At 37.0% G+C, this 20,161-nt stretch overlaps 1 protein-coding gene across 1 annotated transcript; it reads right to left on the bottom strand.

Annotated features, from left to right (window-relative positions):
- Window positions 1–16,401: 16,401 nt before the first annotated feature.
- Window positions 16,402–19,925, bottom strand: LOC131599052 (vacuolar protein sorting-associated protein 2 homolog 2-like). Its single transcript, XM_058871555.1, has 11 exons — window positions 19,742–19,925; window positions 19,512–19,556; window positions 18,963–18,997; window positions 18,832–18,882; window positions 18,015–18,119; window positions 17,862–17,933; window positions 17,391–17,462; window positions 17,133–17,213; window positions 16,993–17,028; window positions 16,759–16,817; window positions 16,402–16,660 (listed from the first exon to the last, which is right to left on the bottom strand). Exons 1-11 carry the CDS (start codon window positions 19,779–19,781, stop codon window positions 16,600–16,602), a joined length of 657 nt encoding a protein of 218 aa, XP_058727538.1. The 5' UTR covers window positions 19,782–19,925; the 3' UTR covers window positions 16,402–16,599.
- Window positions 19,926–20,161: the final 236 nt, after the last annotated feature.

Raw genomic sequence — 20,161 nt, forward strand, 5'->3', positions numbered from 1 at the left:
TTATGTATGGAAAGTTATTCTGCCCATGGATCAAAGGAATAAGTTATTGGGTAAATGGTCCCCAAGTTGGGAAGGACCGTTTAAAATTTTGCAAGTGTTTTCAAACAATGCATATGAAATTGAAGAACTAAATTCAGATGGTCGAATCTTGAGGATAAATGGTAAATATTTGAAAAAATATAAACCTATACTTCAAGAAATTCGTATAATAGAATAAAACCAAAAGATTATATGAAAATGGCTAAAAATTTGGCCAATCATTACAAAAAGTTCTTAATAAAGACCATTGGCAGACATTACAAAATATAGCAAGTCAGTCGAAAACGACATTACAAAGCAGGGAAATTGTTCCTAAAATAGGCTAACTTGGTTGACTCAAAATCAATCTTAGAGTCAAGTCGAGACAGGTTTTGTTTAAGCTGTCGAATGTTACTTTCCAACTTGAGTGCATTCTCACCATGACCAAGTCCTTTCAAGACTTCTTGGTTATTAATTTCAGGCGAAGGGACTTCTTCAGTTTGAGCCAAACTGATTTTCTTTTGCTCAAGATGTTGAATCTTTTTGTTGAGTTCATCAATTTGAGCTTTGTAATCAGCAATCTTATTGTCGATCTCTCCCTGCTTATCAGAAAACTTTAAAGTTTTCTCCTGAAATTCTTCAACCTTTTTGGTCGAAGCTGCACTGGCGTCCCATTCTCTCTCCAGTTCACGCTCTTTGTTCTTTGCCTGAAAGGTAGTGTTCTTCTTCGTCATAAGGTCCCTCCAAAGTTGGTCGAAGTACGCCTCAAAATCAAAGAAAAATTGAACAACAACTGGTGGAAGAGAAGCTTTGATCAATAAATCTAGGATTTTGCGAATTTCTCCACCAAGATGTTCAGAACTCTCAAGAACAACGAGAAACTCAGGTTCATCCAGATGGGCTTTCAGTCGGCATATAGCTTCGACAAGGGAAGCATCAATCTCAGCATCAGGATTGGTCGATTGAGCAGGAATCTCAAAAGAACTTGGTCGCAGCTTTTGAAGTCGAAAAAGAGCCTCCACAGGATTAGTCTTCTTCAAGTCCAGAATTTCTTCCTGACTAAGAGAACTGTTGGAATTAGTATCATCAGTAATAGAATGTAGTCTTGACTGAGAAGCTGCATTGGGTTCTGGTCGAGGAACATCTTCAGTATTTTTTATGGCAGATGATTGTTCGACGATGGGTTTGTCCTGAGGATCTGTCCGACTTCGACCTGGAGTGTTAGCCGAATCAGTGTTGCTTCCAAAAGCGTCAGTCCTTTGAGGGCTAAAAGGATTGGAGTCAGGAGTGGCTTCAGCAGTTTTCTCAGCAACTTCAACAACTTTCTCCTGAGTGTGGTCGACAGTTGGTGCACTCTATTCAAGAAACATGTTAGAAAACAGAGATATTGAAAGAGATATGTGGAAAAAAAATGCTAAGCTACCTCAGTAAGAATTTGAGATGAAGAAATTGTTGGAGCTGTTTGAGGTTTGACAACCACTTTGGGAATGTCCTTTACAACTTTTCGTCTTTTGGGGGGAGTCAGAGGCGGGGGTCGTGAAAAGATCTCACTTTCCTGATTTGGTGGAGATGTAGTTTCGTCTGATTCAGTAGGAACTAGCAACTGAAAAGGAAGAATAACAATTAATGAATGTTAAGGTAGATTTGACAAGATTAATGATCAAGTTAAGTACCTTTCTAACAGTTTTGTTTTTCTTGATGGTGGTGTTGCTCGACGTACTGGGACGTTTTCGGCCTGATTTAGGAGCAGGGACTTCGACCTGAGCAGTAGGATCAGGTCCTGAAAGGTCTAAAATTGAGATTAGAATAGTGCGATTGGTAATAAAGAAAACGAAAGTAAACATAAAAAACTTACTTATAGTAAGTTGATCCTCCAGTACGTCAAATGCAGTGTTCAGCTTCTTGACGAAAGAGTCCCCATCAAACAGTTGATAATATTCAGACCACCATTCATTGAATTCTTTGGTTGTAAAATAGGAGTTTTGGAAAGTGAAGGTGGGATGTTCCAAGGATTGTTTGTTATGAAACTTCAAGCAGTCGAGGTGTTGACGGGCTGTGAACGGTCGACCAGAGTAACAAATATCACCATCATGGGAATATAAGCTCTTGGGCAGCATCTGGCTCAAACCAAATTGTCGAGAGACCAAGTTTGGTTGATAACCCACAAACCCATAGCACTTACCAGTCGACTCAATACGATGAGAAAGTAGTGTTGGGGTTAGAAAGGCAGCCCAAATAGCATTTAATTGAGCTCGAAGAGTAGGAGTATTCCCAGGAAAAATAGCTTTGAACCAAGTTGGCCCAAAGCATCGGTTAGAGAAAGGGGCCATGGAAGCAATAAATGTTTTACATTCAGAAAACAACCTCACATATTTAAGGAGGTTGGGTTTGTTAGACTCATCTTGAGGAGTTTGAAAGGCAAGCTTGATGCCTTCGACCCTCCGGTCATACATGACCTCTAAAATGGATCTGGAAATAGTATAACCTATATGTGACTCGAAGGTGGCATTCAACCAGTGTTGTAAGAGCCAATAAGGTCCCGACAGAGAGAGTTGTTTTGGAGTCTCATGCAGGCGTTTGATCCTTAAAGATGCTATACCTAAGGTATGATAGAGATAAGCTAGGAGCAGCTTACCTAAAGAGACCTTTCGACCTTCATGAATCTGAATAGCCAAAGGTATGTAAGCTTTAGCAATCTGAACTGATCCTGGACAAAACAGATAATATGAGAGCCAGTAGGTGAGGAAGGCATAATGCTCTTCGTCAGAAACTTCTTCTGTCGACTTGTCATAATGATCTTGCATATACTTGGTGATGGTAGCGTTGGTGAAATTGAAATTCATTTCTGTGGGAAGAGTTGGGTCGAAGATTTCACCCAATGGCGAAAGCCCTGTGATGGCAGCCACGTCGAAGAGAGTGGGAGTCATCATTCCACAAGGAAGGTGGAAGGTGTTAGTCGAACCTTCCCAGAAGAAGATCGAAGCAAGTAGCATGGGGGGACAAACTCTATGACCAGTCCGGGATAATTGTATGACGTCGAAGATGCCCAATTCCTCCCATCTTTGTTGTTTTTTCGCTTGAACTTTGTTAAGCCAAGCCAAGTATTCCTTGTTGCCAGGAGCTGGAGTCGAACGAAAAACCCTAAGCGAAGGATCCATAAACTTCAAATCGAGGACACGTGGTTTGTCGAAAGCTACATGCATGGTGGTTTGGAAGCAAGGAAAGAAACCAGTGGTTTGCTCTGGGTGGTAACGGTGGTCTGGTAATGGCCCTGAAAAAGTCATTAATTTATCAGTAATCTGAAAAGGGATTAACATCTGGTTTTGCCAAATGATGGCTTTGGCCTCAGTAAGGTTGGGTTGAGGAATGAAATCTAAGCCTTGTTCTTCTTCCTCACGAGACATAATAAACCCTAAAGGGTTCGCACCCGTATCGTACACAGTGGTGTTGGTGGTCGTAGCTGCCATTGTTGTGTATAAAAGGAGATGAAGAAAATGGGTAAAGGTTAGAGGAAAAGAGATGGTTCTTTCTGAAACGTTTGAGAAGAGAAGTAGAACGAGGAGAAAGAAAGAAAAAGGAGAAAGAAGCTGTACATATATATAAGCTGGTGGTGACGTCACTAGAAATCGTGAAAAAAAGAAGTTGTAAAATCAAAGGTCGTATTAAATATCTTGGAAACTGACACAAGCAAGCTGGGAGCAGTTATAGCCCACTAACCTAGTGTTTAGGTAATTATTAGTGCCTGGGAAAATGAAATGTAATCATGGCGTAATGGGAGTTAACAAAAGTCGAAACCCAAGAAAGAACTGAAACACCATCTTTTCTCTTTCCTAAAGTCGGTCGAAAGAAGTCGCTTGGGGGGCAATTTGTTACCCTAGGTTTTCGACTTACCAACAAATGGGCAACTGGGGCTCAAAATTGGTAATTGGGCCTCCATTTGGTAAAAAGGCCCTAAATTGGTAATTGGGCCTCAATTAAATAACTACATTGCCATTTGGGTCGAAGTGGTTCGACTAAGTAATGCTTAGTAGTCGAAGCTGTTCGACTAGAAAGATGATCAGAGGCTTCAGCGTTCGATCAGAAGTATGCGAAGACTTAAGAATTTTGCTGCAGAAACTGAAGTGGAAGTCGAGAGGTATTAGAAGTTAAGAGGCAGTTTCAAGCAGTTTTCTGGCAGTTCTTACAGGACGCGTGGAGGTCTCACAATTGATGATCTTGCATGTCGAAGACACGTGTTGACTGATAACCAGTCGACCGTTAGTAGTAGTTATTTTATTTTTACTATTTAAGCAAGTTCCATAGGAATAGTTAGGGGTCCGCATTTTCTACATAAACACAAGTAAACTCAAATCTCTGTGCAAAAATGAGTAACGAGTGCAACTTTGGAATGTACGTATGCGTACCAGTTTAATTAATGCAATCATTTTACGTTATATCTCATCTTTCAGTGCACATTTACTGCTTTTTTTTTATTGCTTTGATTTACTTTAAAACCTTTAATTTCAGTGTTTACTTTTATTTTAAAGTTACTGTTGCATTTAATACAAACCAGATACACATAATATAACAAAATAAAGCAATTAGTCCTGGAGTATTCTAGTTGATTCCGCAAAAGTAACCTTTAAAAAGGAAACTAGCGCTTGTTTACCATCTTTCTGGCAATGTAATTATTTAATTGAGGCCCAATTACCAATTTAGGGCCTTTTTACCAAATGGAGGCCCAATTACCAATTTTGAGCCCCAGTTGCCCATTTGTTGGTAAGTCGAAAACCTAGGGTAACAAATTGCCCCCCAAGCGACTTCTTTCGACCGACTTTAGGAAAGAGAAAAGATGGCGTTTCAGTTCTTTCTTGGGTTTCGAATTTTGTTAATTCCCATTGCGCCATGATTACATTTCATTTTCCCAGGCACTAATTATTACCTAAACACTAGGTTAGTGGGCTATAACTGCTCCCAGCTTGCTTGTGTCAGTTTCCAAGATATTTAATACGACCTTTGATTTTCTAACTTCCTTTCCCACGTTTGTCTTGTTGAAGTAACTACATATTCTCTATATATATAGCCTCATTCCTTCCATTTCCTTTTGCATTTCCCTACGCACAACATCTTAAACATTTTCATCCTTCAATCTTTGTCTTCACACCATGGCACAACCTTTAACAAATGCCAACATAAGATCCTACATCAAGAAAGAATTTAAACTTTCTGAAGAAGAGTTTGATGCGAACCACAACAATGTTCGTGCTCTTTATGCTGGTTAGGGACTTGAATTTTATCCTGAAATTTTAGATGGTAACATCTATCCCTGCATGCTGATTGAATTCTGGAGATTTGCATCTTTGCGCATAGATCCAGAAGGGAGGACTACTATAACCTCTAACATTCGAGGGGCTCATGTCATCATCACTCTCTCAACAATCTCTGATTTGTTGAAATGCAGCAATACCGGTGAAACTTTTGATGACAATATTTTCGACATGAACACTTCTAATATGTTAAGGGACCTCATGGACAATGATCCGTTTTGTGCCAAAGTAATCAAAATTTGGCACCAACTTTTGGTGGGCAACTTTCGTCCACGCAACCATGATGAAAATAGCATCATGGTGGAAGACTTGGAATTCATTTCCTGTGCCCTTCAGGGGAAGAAAATCAACTTTCCTCTCCTGATTTTTAAGCAACTTGTGGAGGCTGTCTCTTTGACTGCCTCCCGTCAAGGAATGGTGACTCATCTTCCTTATGGAAGATTTTTATCCTACCTATTTCTCAAGCAAGGTGTGGTGAGGAAAATGCGCAAGACTGGACGCATGGATATGTTCGAAGCCGAAAGTCTGCCTCTATTATCCTTGGAAGACATCGACCGAAGAGTTAACTAATATTGGATATTTTAGTGGCTTTGGGTTTTTTTTTTTTTGTAATGACTGCGCATTTTATGAAGGAACTTCTTGTAATGACTGGCCAAGTTTTGGCCATTTAATATAATCTCTTAGTTTTTACTCTCTTATGCGAATTTCTTGAAGTATAGGTTTATATTTTTTCAAATATTTACCATTTATCCTCAAGATTCGACCATCTGAATTTAGTTCTTCAATTTCATATGCATTGTTTGAAAACACTTGCAAAATTTTAAACGGTCCTTCCCAACTTGGGGACCATTTACCCAATAACTTATTCCTTTGATCCATGGGCAGAATAACTTTCCATACATAATTACCTACCATGAATGTCTTCTCTTTGACTTTCTTGTTGTAAGCCTTCGCCACTTTTTCCTTTTGTCTTATTAACCTATCCAACGCTATTAGCCTTTCTTCGTCTAATTCTACTAATTCATCTAACATCATATTCCAGTATTCGTCAGACGAGAGACTATTTTGTCGTTGAATTCTTGTCGACTGTAGATGAATCTCTGCAGGCAATACAGCAACATGCCCAAAAGTCAAACGAAATGGGGTAGTATTTATTGCTTCCTTTGGTGACGTCCGACAAGCCCAAAGGATTTGGTCGAGCGTTTGATGCCAATTTCTTGGCTTTTTCCCCACATGCTTCTTTATCAAATTTATAATAACTTTATTAGCAGCCTCGACTTGACCATTAGCCTGAGCATAATACGGAGTGGATGTTAGCAATTTAAATCCTGTCTCTGCTGCAAAAGCTTGCATCTTTCGACCAACAAAAACTGATCCTTGATCAGTAGTAATAGTTTCTGGAATCCCATATCTATAGATAATGTGTTTTTGTATGAAACTAATCACTGTTTCTTGATCAGCATTAATTAGTGGGATTGCCTCTATCCATTTAGTAAAATAATCTATTCCTACTAAAATGAATCTTTGTTGCTTAGAAGATGCAGGTTTGATTTCTCCTATTAAATCCAAAGCCCATCCTCTAAAAGGCCAAGGTTTGACAATGGCATGCAATCCACTGGCTGGAACATGTTGAATGCCTGAAAATTTCTGGCACTCTTGGCATCCTCTTGCATATTCAATACAATCTTTTAACATTGTTGGCCAATATAAACCTTGTCTAAACAACAACCACTTCATCTTATGGCCTGATTGATGAGCTCCACAAACACCACAATGAACTTCTGCCACAGCCAAATATGCTTCAGCTTCACTTAAGCATTTCAACAATACACCTTCGGCTGTTTTCTTGTATAAATCATTTCCTAATATCACATAGTTTAGAGCTCTATATTTAATCTTTTGATCAGTTCCTCCGACTGGATTATTTAGGTATTGGACCAATGGGTTTCTCCAATCAGCATCAGTCATATTGTCGATGGCAAAACTTTCCAAGGCATACAAATCTTTACTTTCAACATTATCATCTACCCCCTCAAATTTTGACGTCGACAATTGACCTAACTGGTCTAATACTTCATGGGTTTCTTTATTCTTGATCTCGACCATATCTTCTAACTTATCTTTAGAAACTCTATACCCAAAAGCAATTTGTGCCAATTCATTGGCAATGCAATTGTTAGATCTTGGTACATGCAAGATCTCAACATGTTCGAATTTTTCTAATAAGCGTATCACAATTGCATAATACATTATTATATTTTCTTTGATGCATTTATACTCTTTTATGATTTGTCGAATTATTAACTCAGAATCACCTCGAATCTCAACTCATTTTGCCCCTAAATCTATTAGGGCCTTCAAACCAGTTATCAAGGCTTCATATTCGACCTCATTGTTAGAGCATACTTCTTTCATTTTATAATGGAACTTTGTTGGAAGTCCTTTGGGAGAAATAATCAAGACTCCAATGCCTGATCCATTTTTGTGACTAGAACCGTCAAAAAACAGTTTCCAGTTAGTTCGTTCGACTTGATTTACAGACAATTCGACTAACCCATGGTCGACTATAAAATCAGCCACAACTTGTCCTTTCATAGCTTTTAAAGGGACATATGTCAAGGAAAATTCAGTTAGCGCTAAGGCCCACTTACCAATTCGACTATGCAAAATTGGTTTAGACAACATATGTTTAATAATATCAAAATGAGAAGACACATACACATCAACAGGCTTTATATATTGCTTAAGTTTGTTGCATGAGAAATACAAGCATAAGCATAATTTTTCAATATCATTATACCTAGTTTCAGCATCTACTAGGGTTCAACTTAGATAATATATGGCTCTTTTCGACGCCATTATCATCTTCTTGGGCCAACATACTCCCAATTGTCGAGCCTGATGCAGCTATGTATAACTTCATACTTTTTGTCCTATTGGGGGGTAACAAAATAGGAGGATTAGTTAAATAAGCTTTTATTTGGTCGAATGCCTGTTGATGTTCTTGTTCCCATTTGAATTGATCTTGGTTCTTGAGTTTCACAAGTGGTGAAAATATCTTCGTTTTTCCACTTAGATTTGAGATGAATCTCCTCAAGAAATTAATCTTCCCCAACAATGACTGGAGTTGTTTCTTTGTTACTGGCGCCTTTAGCTCCAAGATTGCTTTCGTCTTATTTTGGTTTATCTCAATGCCTTTCTTGTGAACCACGAAGCCTAGGAAATCCCCTGCATGTACACCAAAAGCACATTTTAAAGGGTTCATTTTGAGTCCATATTTCCTCATACGTTCAAAAGATTGTCGAAGATGGTTTAAGTGACCATTTTCAGAGTTAGATTTTATTACAATATCATCAATATAAACCTGCATAAACTTATCAATAAAATCATGAAACATGGAATTCATGGCTCGTTGGTATGTAGCTCCAGCATTTTTTAAACCAAAAGGCATTACCACCCATTCATAAGTTCCTAAAGCACCTGGGCATCGAAACGCCGTCTTAGGTACATCTTCGTCAGCTATAAAAATTTGGTTATAACCTGAATATCCATCCAATAAACTGAGATATTCAAATCCGGCTGCAGAGTCGACTAACATTTCAGCAACTGGCATGGGATATTCATCTTTAGGAGTAGCCTTATTTAAATCTCTGAAATCTATGCATACACGAAGGCTACCATTTTTCTTTATGACAGGCACTATATTAGCTAACCATTCGACATACCTCGCAGTTCGAATAAACTTGCTTTTCAGCAATCTTTCAATTTCTATTTTTATTTTTTCCATAACCTCTGGCGCAAATCTTCTAGGAAGCTGCTTGATAGGTTTCTTCCCTGGGTTTAGTGGTAGTCGATGTTCCACCACATGTCGACTTAAACCAGGCATTTCATTGTAATCCCATGCAAAACAATCTTTGTATTCTTTCAAAAGTCGAATCAACTTGGTCTTTAGGTCACTTGTAAGCCTTGTACTTACATAAGTAGGCCTTTTAATGACTCCATCACCTAAGTCAATTTCCTCAAGAGGATCTTGAGCTTGCATCCTTTTTACCGATCCTGATGGATCCATTTCGAAACCTAAAGGTTCGTCATCGTATATCCCGTCAAGTCGCTCGACTTGGTGATCGACTTCTTGATCGTTTTCATTTTTTACTATCATGGCCTCAATCGTCATATTTTTCTCTAGTTCGGCTTCTAAAGCCGCTTTTTCTTTGTTTTCGGCCAAATAGGCCGTTATTCGAGCCAGGTATTCTGACTCAGTGGTCATCGTCTTTGATTGTTGTCCTCTGCTCTGGAGGACTTTCATGGTTCAATGGTTCATTAGGATCTTCTTTATTCCAAATGAAACCATAATTTGGGTCTAAGTTCAGATACTTAGACACACTTTCATCAGAAGGATATACATCTTCTGCTTTGTAGCAAGGAGCTACATTTGCCAAATGCTGGTCGAAGTGTCTGCGACCACTTTCAGTTTTGTAATAACTTTGGTCGGCTTCAATATTCTCCACTATACCATCTGACCTCCAAATGGCCACACGCTGATGTAAGGTGGAAGGAACTGCCCCAATACCATGGATCCATTCTCGACCCAACAGCAGTTTAAAATTTGCCTGCGATGCAATCACCATGAAGACGGTTGACCTGACAGACGAACCAACAGCTAGTTTTACTTGAATTACTCCAAGTATTCCACTTGTCTTGCCCTCATAATTTGACAGTACCATATTATGGGGTCTTAAGTCTTTATCAGACTTTCCCACTTTCTGAAGTGAAGAATAGGGCATTAAGTTTACAGCAGCCCCACCATCCACAAACACTTTGTTTATTGGAACACCATCCACTTTCGCCCTTATGAATAGAGGCTTCAAATGATACATCATTCCTCGACCTGGCCTCTCGAACACAGCCTTTTGCTCTTCTACCACCCCTTTTCCCATTACATAGTAACAGACAGGTGTTTCTTCCACATTCTCGTCAGGAAGAAAATCATCTTCGTTCTCAGATACCTCAGATACTCTGTCGAACTCTGCTGGAAGTACAGAGACAATTCCACAGTCGATTAGCAACTCATCTGACTCTATGTCAAAGTTGTCGTCGACCTCTTTGTCCGACAGTGGAGAATATTCAGGCTCTTTCCCCGTATTGAGAGCCGGAGCATCATCATCAACTAGTTCTTTGATGAGTTTCTTTCCTAGGATCATCCCAGCAGCTAATCTTTCATTTGCTATTTTAGCCTGTTCTTCAGTCAACTTCCTGTGAAAAGGTTTTGACTGATAGTGAGAAAATCCTGCCTGCACCATTTTCGAACCTTCTTGTCCATTCTTGTGGCTTCTTTGGTAACGTCTCCACTGCGTTCGAGTCATGGGGTTCTTTCCTTTGTAGTTTGGAGATATGTAATCTTTTCTTTTAGATCCACTATCAGTCCAAGAACCTTCAGCATTGGTTCCATCGCCTTGAATCTGCCATTCTGGACGTTTACCTCTGAAGTTAATGGGTTTCCCCCATTTGTCTTCAGGGACATCCGTCTTGGGACGGAAAGTCCTTGGTTTTTCAAACATCTTCCTGTATTCTCCAGCCCTTCGACCACTGTTTTCTCCTGTATACATGAATTGACGATTCTTGCCTCGACGAGGGTCGAACCTCACTTTGTTTGCAGCATCGACATTGAAAACAGCATCACACCTTGGGCATAATCCAACTTGGGAGTTGTTATTGTGGCATCTCTCAAGGAATTTCAAAAGACTTTCTTTTGGTTCAGGATAAACCAAGTTCAAAACTTTGCCATCAGTAGCACCGTTTTGCTTTCTAACGAAACCATCAGTAGTCTCGACCATCATCACATCAGCAAGCTCAGTATAGTGAGCCTCTTCGACTTGCAAAGGATCAGTATCAACTTGCATTGATGACTTTGGCTTTTCTCCAAACTGTAACCTTCCTTCTTTCAAAGCTTTTTGCACTAAATCCCTGAAAAGGACACATTGAGAAGTTTTATGACCCAAGAAATTATGAAATTTACAAAATCCTCTTTTTTTCTTTTGTTCAAGAGGAGGATTTTTAAGTCCCGGGGGTACTATGATTTGCCCATCAGAAACCAACAAATCAAATATTTCATCACATTTTGTTATATCAAATGAATACGTTTTACTAGAAAATTTTTCATTCTTACTTTCAACCAGATTTTTATCTTTTGAAGGTTTAAGCAATTTACAGATATATGGTGGCCCTGGCTTTAATTCAGCCACGTTGACCTCTCCCTCTTCGTATTCACTGTCGCTATTAGAGTCGAACTCACTTGTAGTAACATAAGCTATTTTTTCTTTCTTATGATATTTACTAGCTCTGGCTTTTTCAGCTTTTAGCCTTTCGACCTGGCGTACTCTATCTGCCAGTTGTGCCATATCTCTCAAATGTTGGGTGTCTAATTTCTTCCTTATGGAATAATCTAATCCACCTGCAGCCATTTCGACTAACTCATGTTCAGGAATTTGTGTAAAACATCTAGCTTTCAGTAACCTAAAACGGTTTAGATAGTCATCGACTGGTTCTGTACCCTTTCGTCTAACTCCAGCTAATTCTTTCAAGCTGATTTTCGACTGTCCCATATAAAATTGTTCATGAAACAATCGTTCTAATTGGTTCCATGAGAACAAAGATTGGGGAGATAAGGTCGTGAACCAAGTAAATGCATTTTTCGTTAAAGAACTTGGAAAATACTTCATCTTTAGATTTTCATTGTTTGCTATTTCTCCAGCCTCTGTCTGGAACCTAGCAATATGTTCGACCGTCGACTCGCCAGTCTCACCAGCAAATTTGGTGAATTTTGGGACTTTCCACCCCCTAGGCAATTCTGTTTGCCTTACATATTCTGACAACGGGGAAACGAAATTTGGTCTATGCAAACCTACATTTATCCCATTTTGAACTAAAATTTGTTCAACTACATTAGAGATATTATTGTGTCCAATATTGACATCTTGCTGGATGTTCCTAAGAACCCGGTCAGCATCTTGATGCCTTTGTACTATTCTAGGGATCTCTGGCTCAATTTGATCTCCTTGTCCTATAGGTTCGACCCCTCTCACATTCGACCCTTGAGTAGTCGAAAGGTTTGGTTGTGGGGGCGCTCCAAAGAAATCTGCAATTCTGGCCATTTGTCCCGCCAATATTTCATAACTTTGATTCGTGTTATTTATCATGGGAGTAAAAACAGTTCCCATTTGTTGAGTAAGGGCATTCACCATTTCATGATTACTTTCGTCCATTTGTTGTCGAATTGACAACATTGACGTAGTACTTAAAGATGGCAAAACCTGGTGATTATATCCTATGCCTATAGGTCGACCCCCTGGGTTTGATGTGCTTGTAGCCATCATGCTTTCAGAATATAATGAAGGATTTGTATGCAAACCTTGCATCATAGACGTGGGCATTCCAAACTGAGGGTTAAAACCTGGTGGAGGCATCATTCCATGAAACGGCGGTCGCAATGGATTCAACGGTGATCGTACATTCGTTGGTGATGATACCATTATTGCTGTCGTCGATCCACAGTATTTGTTGTTCCCACTGGGGATGAATCTGCGGCATTTTGCGGTGTTGCTCCGGTTAGAACACCTCCTTGATTTCCAGAAAGATCGGAATTATTTGTATTAACTTCAGCAATGTTAGTTAATTTCCGACCACTTCTTAATATCATACATAACTATTGTACTAACAAATATAAAACAAACAGCAATTGACGGGTCCCACCGGGTGTGCCAATTTGTTTACCCAGAAAGATGGTAAACAAGCGCTAGTTTCCTTTTTAAAGGTTACTTTTGCGAAATCAACTAGAATACTCCAGGACTAATTGCTTTATTTTGTTATATTATGTGTATCTGGTTTGTATTAAATGCAACAGTAACTTTAAAATAAAAGTAAACACTGAAATTAAAGGCTTTAAAGTAAATCAAAGCAATAAACAAAAAGCAGTAAATGTGCACTGAAAGATGAGATATAACGTAAAATGATTGCATTAATTAAACTGGTACGCATACGTACATTCCAAAGTTGCACTCGTTACTCATTTTTGCACAGAGATTTGAGTTTACTTGTGTTTACGTAGAAAATGCGGACCCCTAACTATTCCTATGGAACTTGCTTAAATAGTAAAAATAACATAACTACTACTAACGGTCGACTGGTTATCAGTCAACACGTGTCTTCGACATGCAAGATCATCAATTGTGAGACCTCCACGCGTCCTGTAAGAACTGCCAGAAAACTGCTTGAAACTGCCTCTTAACTTATAATACCTCTCGACTTCCACTTCAGTTTCTGCAGCAAAATTCTTAAGTCTTCGCATACTTCTGATCGAACGCTGAAGCCTCTGATCATCTTTCTAGTCGAACAGCTTCGACTACTAAGCATTACTTAGTCGAACCACTTCGACCCAAATGGCAATGTAATTATTTAATTGAGGCCCAATTACCAATTTAGGGCCTTTTTACCAAATGGAGGCCCAATTACCAATTTTGAGCCCCAGTTGCCCATTTGTTGGTAAGTCGAAAACCTAGGGTAACATCTTCATGTTGAGATTCTCATATTTCTTTTTCAGGGATTGAAGCTTCACCTTCTTCACTGATGTGTCACCACCGTAACACCTGACCAGTATATCCCACGCCTCCTTTGACGTCATAGAATCAGCAATCTTCTCAAACACATTCACATCCACACACTGATGGATGAAGAACAACGCCTTTTGATCTCTCTTCCTCGTTTCTCTCTGCGCATCCTTTTGTTCTTCCGTTGCATCCGCTACAACCGGAACATATCCTTCAGTGACAAGATCTAGAACATCTTGAGCACCAAATAATACACGCATTTGAATCATCCATTTATTCCAATTTTTACCATCAAGAAGTGGAAGTTTGGTATTCAAGTTGCTTCCACTCATCTTTAAAATTGTGCAGACAAAAACAGATTTCACTCACACTCACACAGTGTTTCCCAACCCACAAACAGCCAAGAGAAAAATGTGATTTAACACAACTTTGTTTCTCTGAAACAAAATCAATCACACAGTCACTCAAACTCACGTTCACTCGTGTTTCCCTGTGTTTGGAACCGGAGATCTAGATACCAATTGTTGGTGCACAATGCATAAAGATGATGACAAAGAGAATAACGAAAGAATTAATGGCGCAAAGAGAGAATAAAGTTGTATATTCTGCTTGCGTTGATCTACTATTAATGATAGCTACTACAAGACTATTTATACAAAAAGCAAATTGCCACCTCAGCCTTAAAGGCTAAACTTAGTGAACAAGTTTAGGGTACAAACCGTACAGTACTATAAAATACTAAAGCACCCTTACTACTAAACAGCTACGCTAACAAACTCAGAAGCTTTTACTGCTTCTGAGCAACACCAGAACATCAGAAGCATCTTCTTCTAATTAACAACAACTTCTGAATATTGAATTACTCTTCAATACTCTCAAGGCGAGAATGCTACTACTGGTTTCATCTTCGAACACCAAGATATTGGTCTTTTTTAAATTTTGCAAGATAGTCCTCATATTTTATGAAAATTTCAAATCCATCCCCAAAAGTTTCAAAAAAAATATAAATAATCCCTATTAATTTTTAAATTTCATAAATTGATCATTTCAATTTTTAAAAATTGTAATTGGTCTATTTTTTCATATTTTAAATTTAGCCCAAAATGTTAAAAATTTATAAAATTGACTCCAAATTTTTTACAATGAATAATTTTAATCCTCCATCCAAATCAAAAAATTTAAAAATGAAGAAATTTCAATTGAATCATTTAAATGGCTTAAAAGTTTGAATTCCTTAAAAAAATCTTAATTACCTCATTCAAACACACTCTAGTGTTTATATATACTTATACATCTACCAGGTTTCTTCCTGCCACCCCCAAAATTTAATTTAGCAACCTGTATTTTCATATTCCCATGCTAATGCAATTGAAAAATCTAATATGAATAGAGAAAATTGGTAGTGTATTCTAAAAATCTAGTATATTTTGGAATTGTGTTTTTGAAAATACCGGTAGTTCCATTTTGATAGATAAAAAAATTGAAATTAATTTTATCAATTTTTAAAAAAAATCTGGTAGTGTATAAATACGATAAAAACTCAATGTTTTTTTAAAACTCCGATAATGTATTTTAAAAAATTCAGAAAAAACTTATAATATTTTGAAAAATGTGATAGTGTGTTTTGAAAAATCTGATAAAAACTAGTAGCTTTTTTGAAAAATCCGATAGTGTATTTTTAAAAATTCGATAAAAACCCATTGTTTGTAGAAAAATTCGATAGTATATTTTGAAAAATCAAGTAAAAATCATAGATTTTTTAAAAACCAATAGTGTATTTGAAAAAACAATAGTGTATTTGAAAAATTCGACAGTACAAAATCCAACAATTTATAAAAAAAACTCGATTAAAACTTATAAAATTCTTCAAAAATCCAATAAATCTTCAAAAAAAAAAAATTAAATCCAAAACACATTTTTTTAAAACGTAAAAAATCACCAAGAATATTATAGTAAAAGCACTGCAATTGTGGAGGTGTTAGGTATAACCGATAGGGTGGCATAAAGTTACCTCAAAATCTACTCATGCTCACAAAGTGCTTCCTACTTATTTGAATAACTATTATTATTACTTCTTAATAAGCACTTAATTAAGCTTCACAAAATAACTTAATGAACAATAATCATAAACCCACCCAATAATCTTTGATGACAGTAGCCCACAAAATCAGTCATCTCGGATCTCGAAGGTTAAAGAATGAGTTGGCTATAGTAAAAAGATATAAGGAAAAATGAAAGTCGCGGATATTGTAACGGGTGAAAAGGTGAAGTCGCTGGTACACCATAAAAGATAGAGAACAGAACAAGAGCCATTTCAACAGTATTATTTATGTTCTTAAACCTCTGTTGCCAATAGATTCTCTAGAAAATAGAATATTCACCAAGTAATACTTAATCTCATTCACCTTAGGCAAAGCAGCTTATTGACCATTTGAAACATTTAGTTAGGATTGTTCTTCATTGTGTATATTAGATTCTAACCAAACAAAAGCCAAATTTATAAATGTTTCTTCTAGTGATACATAGAATTCTAGTCCCACAACTATTCTTGATAACTAACACATTCTAATGAAATCAGTAACAATATGAGGTGCCAATAATACATTTATATAGAATATATATGATGAATTTGTACATTAGAAAACATATATGTCAACAACTGTTGTGGATCTTTATATTCTTCGGAGAGATGCCAATCTCTTTTCAAGTTCTTCAACATCTTGGGATTCTGATCTGCACGCACAAAGCAAAACAGAAGTTAAAAACAAAACCGATAAAAGAAATGCATTTCTCTAGACAGTTTTCTCTATGAATAAGACTGAAGTATATACCTTGCAGCAACATTTTCCGTATTCCTTGACGCAATCCGACCTTTCGGAGCAGAAGATAACTACAATAAGAAAATAAATCAGCATTACGCCCGATACAACGCTCATAAAACTAATTGAAGAAAGTATTTCTAAACTTTTAGGAGCACATAAAAGCTCAGTTTAAGCTGATAGGTGGAAACACAAATGATTTCTATGTTGTATATGTAACATTAAAATATTGGGTCCAAAACCAACCTGGGATGCAATATCCACTCCAATTTCATCAAGAACCTGTCATTAATAAATGAAAATCAGATATGAAAGGGGGAAAACTTTAGTTATGTACTAGTAAGCGTGGTTGCTATCGATTAAGTTCGTAATTTATTCATATTTACCTGGTTAGTGAGCTCTTCTGATTCTTCCTCGGCTTCATCTTTGTCTAAAGTTTCATCAATAGATTCTGACATCATCTCAATCTGCATTTAGGACAACAGTATAAATGCTTGGAGAAAAAAAATAAAAATATAGTCTAATGTTATGGCTGGAGTGGAGCCTGCCTTCATTCATTTTAGCTCGTATACTTACGTCATGGATACCTAATTTTTTTATTTTGCATGAGAACATATTAGAAATAAACACAGGTACAAAATTACCGTCATGTCCATCTGTGCTGATTGTTTTTGGAATTCTTGAATCACTTTAGCCTGCTTTGCCGGTGCCATTTGCTGCAAAAGAGATAAGTAAGGTAATGATTACTGTATCATTTTAATCGTAAGCACAAAAGTTTTCAAAAAATATAACAATGCCAGAAACACATCTTTCGCATACTACGAAAATATGATTTAGTCCCAGCGGGAAACTGTTTGCACTTATTTCTTCTTAATAGTAACCACGGATGGAAATCAGAAATATCCAGTCATCTACAAAACATATCCTGTGGAAGTTAAGTTACGTTTAACATATAGGACATGTTGCTTTGTTTGCTTCTTTGGCAAGGGCATATCAAGAGTGACTTTACCCATTGGTTCGTAAACTGAATGTGTATATCAATAACTACCATAAAACATGAAAAATGGCATTCCTATTTTTGAATAATGGAAGCAGAAACAATCTAGAAAATTTACCTTATTCATTGCTACCATTGCTTTAGTTGCACCCTTCATCCCTGTAGAGATTGAAGTGCTTGCATATAATGCCTACAAAAGAAATTTGGAAATTGTGAAAAATGGAAACCCAGTAAGCCCTCTTGAAAAAATAGAAGACTTCATTTAGCACACCTGTGTATGAGTTGCTACACCCCTGATCTGAGCGCGACTTCCCTGCAAATTGGTTATCTGTTGGCGTAACCTAACAAGTTGACGAGCCAGGATTCTTGTAGCAGCCTATAAAACAGACATTTTGTAATTCAGGATTGCTATAATGCTATATATCGAATATAATGCATTTCAAATCAGTTCACACATACACACACAAAGACAATTGGCTCCAGTTGGGCAGATCTTGTAATAATGTTTGACTAGATTAGACATGCTCCGATTCCCTCCAGTCCCCAACATTAAAGAAGACCACAATTATAATTAACATCATAATATTGCTATTACTAAACTGGTTGTTTAAAAACATTAATATTATATAGATTTCTAATTATATCCTTCCCCATTGTTTCTAATCTAACCTAGAGATGAATGTTGGAGATCATATTATACCACAAGTTACAAGTTCAAAACGATGTAGAAATAAAAGGAGATGTAAACCATCAAATTCAAATTGGGTGGTTGAGTTACGATGTTGTAAGATCTGCAATGTTGTACGAGACATAATGTTGGGCGGTTAAAGATCAACATGAAAATAAAGTAAATGTAGCAGAGATGAGGATGTTGTGTTGGATGTGTTGTAAGCACTAAACGAGATGAGTGATGGTAAATAGGCTTAGGTGGTTTCAGCACCCAAGTCTTTATTTAAATAAAGATTGTCATCAATATCACCTTATTAATACTTATGCAAGGCATAATTATAAACACTAAACCATATGCTCGATGGCTGATTAAAATTAAGGAAATGGATTAGCTACAAATATATGAGAAATATACTTACCTCATTTCCAGTTTTTGCTTCTCTTTTAATCTCTGCCACCAACTTCTTTTCCTACAATACACAAGGCAGTGAAGCACTAAAAGGAAATATGAAACAAAGTAAAATCACTAACAAGATTTAACCCTATTTACCTCCATCTGAAGAGATGCTATCTCTCTTTCAATTCCTACAAGAAAGAAATGGTACATAACTGCTTATTTATCTGGCGCAACTTTTCATACATATTTGAGATTTCAAAATGTTAAAAGCAAAAAGAATAACATTATAAATAAATCATTCGAATAACATTTCCATCACACTAATTTCATTTTTAGAAACAATTTATAGCTTCCCCTCCCCTTCCAAAATCCTCCATCCAAACATATCCTTACAAAAAACCAAAATACCAACGCCATCTATTCTAGCGGTCTATGAAGCACAGACATAAGAAACACAACACAACACACACGTCAATACTGATGATAATTTGAAAAAATAAAAAAGTTTAAAGGTAATCACAAGTGTCGGTTTCAGACACAGACACAGACACATAATTTTTCAGAAGTGTATATGCTACAAAGCTAGCAATTCATAAATAGAAAATCAAATGAAAACAATTCAATTATGCTAGAAAATGCATTGATCTAAATATTCTCAACAACAAAACTACACATCTAAACAAAATCAATCGAACTAATTACCTCTAGTTGCAACAGACATGTCTCTCTTACTTTGCCTCAAAGCTTCTGCAATAAAAAAAACAAACAACCACAGAATTTCAATAACAGCAACTTTCTTCTCAAAAACAATCAGATCCAAGTTACGACACATAAACCAATCATTCAAATAACAAGAAATTAAAAATCGTAAACACAAACGGTAAGAATTAGGGCAATGCGATGAGGAAACCGGGAAGAATGAGAACGAGAACCTTTGGGTGAGGTTTTCTTCTTGAAGATGTTCAAATTCATTGTTGTGGTCGGTGAAGTAGAAGAAGATGAAAACCTAATTGAAGAAGAAGAAACGCTGTAGAGGAAGTAACAGAAGCACTAGTAGCTCTCTCTGCGTGCTCGGTGATTTGTGTGTTTTTTTTTATATGAAAGAGAAAAATGGCCGTTGCTAATATATGCACGAATTAGGACTCTTTGTCTATACTCTATAGTGTAAGATCATGTTTTTTTATTTATTTGTTGATTTGTTGATGAATATTAAATACGTGTAATAAATGATTAAATCTTTATTTTTTTTCTTCTGATTTTTACTTAGTTTGACTGTCAATGGAACTCCTTGTTGAATACGGAAAATCACAAACTCTTCGTATTCTCTAACCAAGAAAAAAATTAACGAAATT

The sequence above is a fragment of the Vicia villosa genome, linkage group LG4 (genome assembly GCF_029867415.1).
Source record: "Vicia villosa cultivar HV-30 ecotype Madison, WI linkage group LG4, Vvil1.0, whole genome shotgun sequence".
NCBI lineage: Eukaryota > Viridiplantae > Streptophyta > Magnoliopsida > Fabales > Fabaceae > Vicia > Vicia villosa.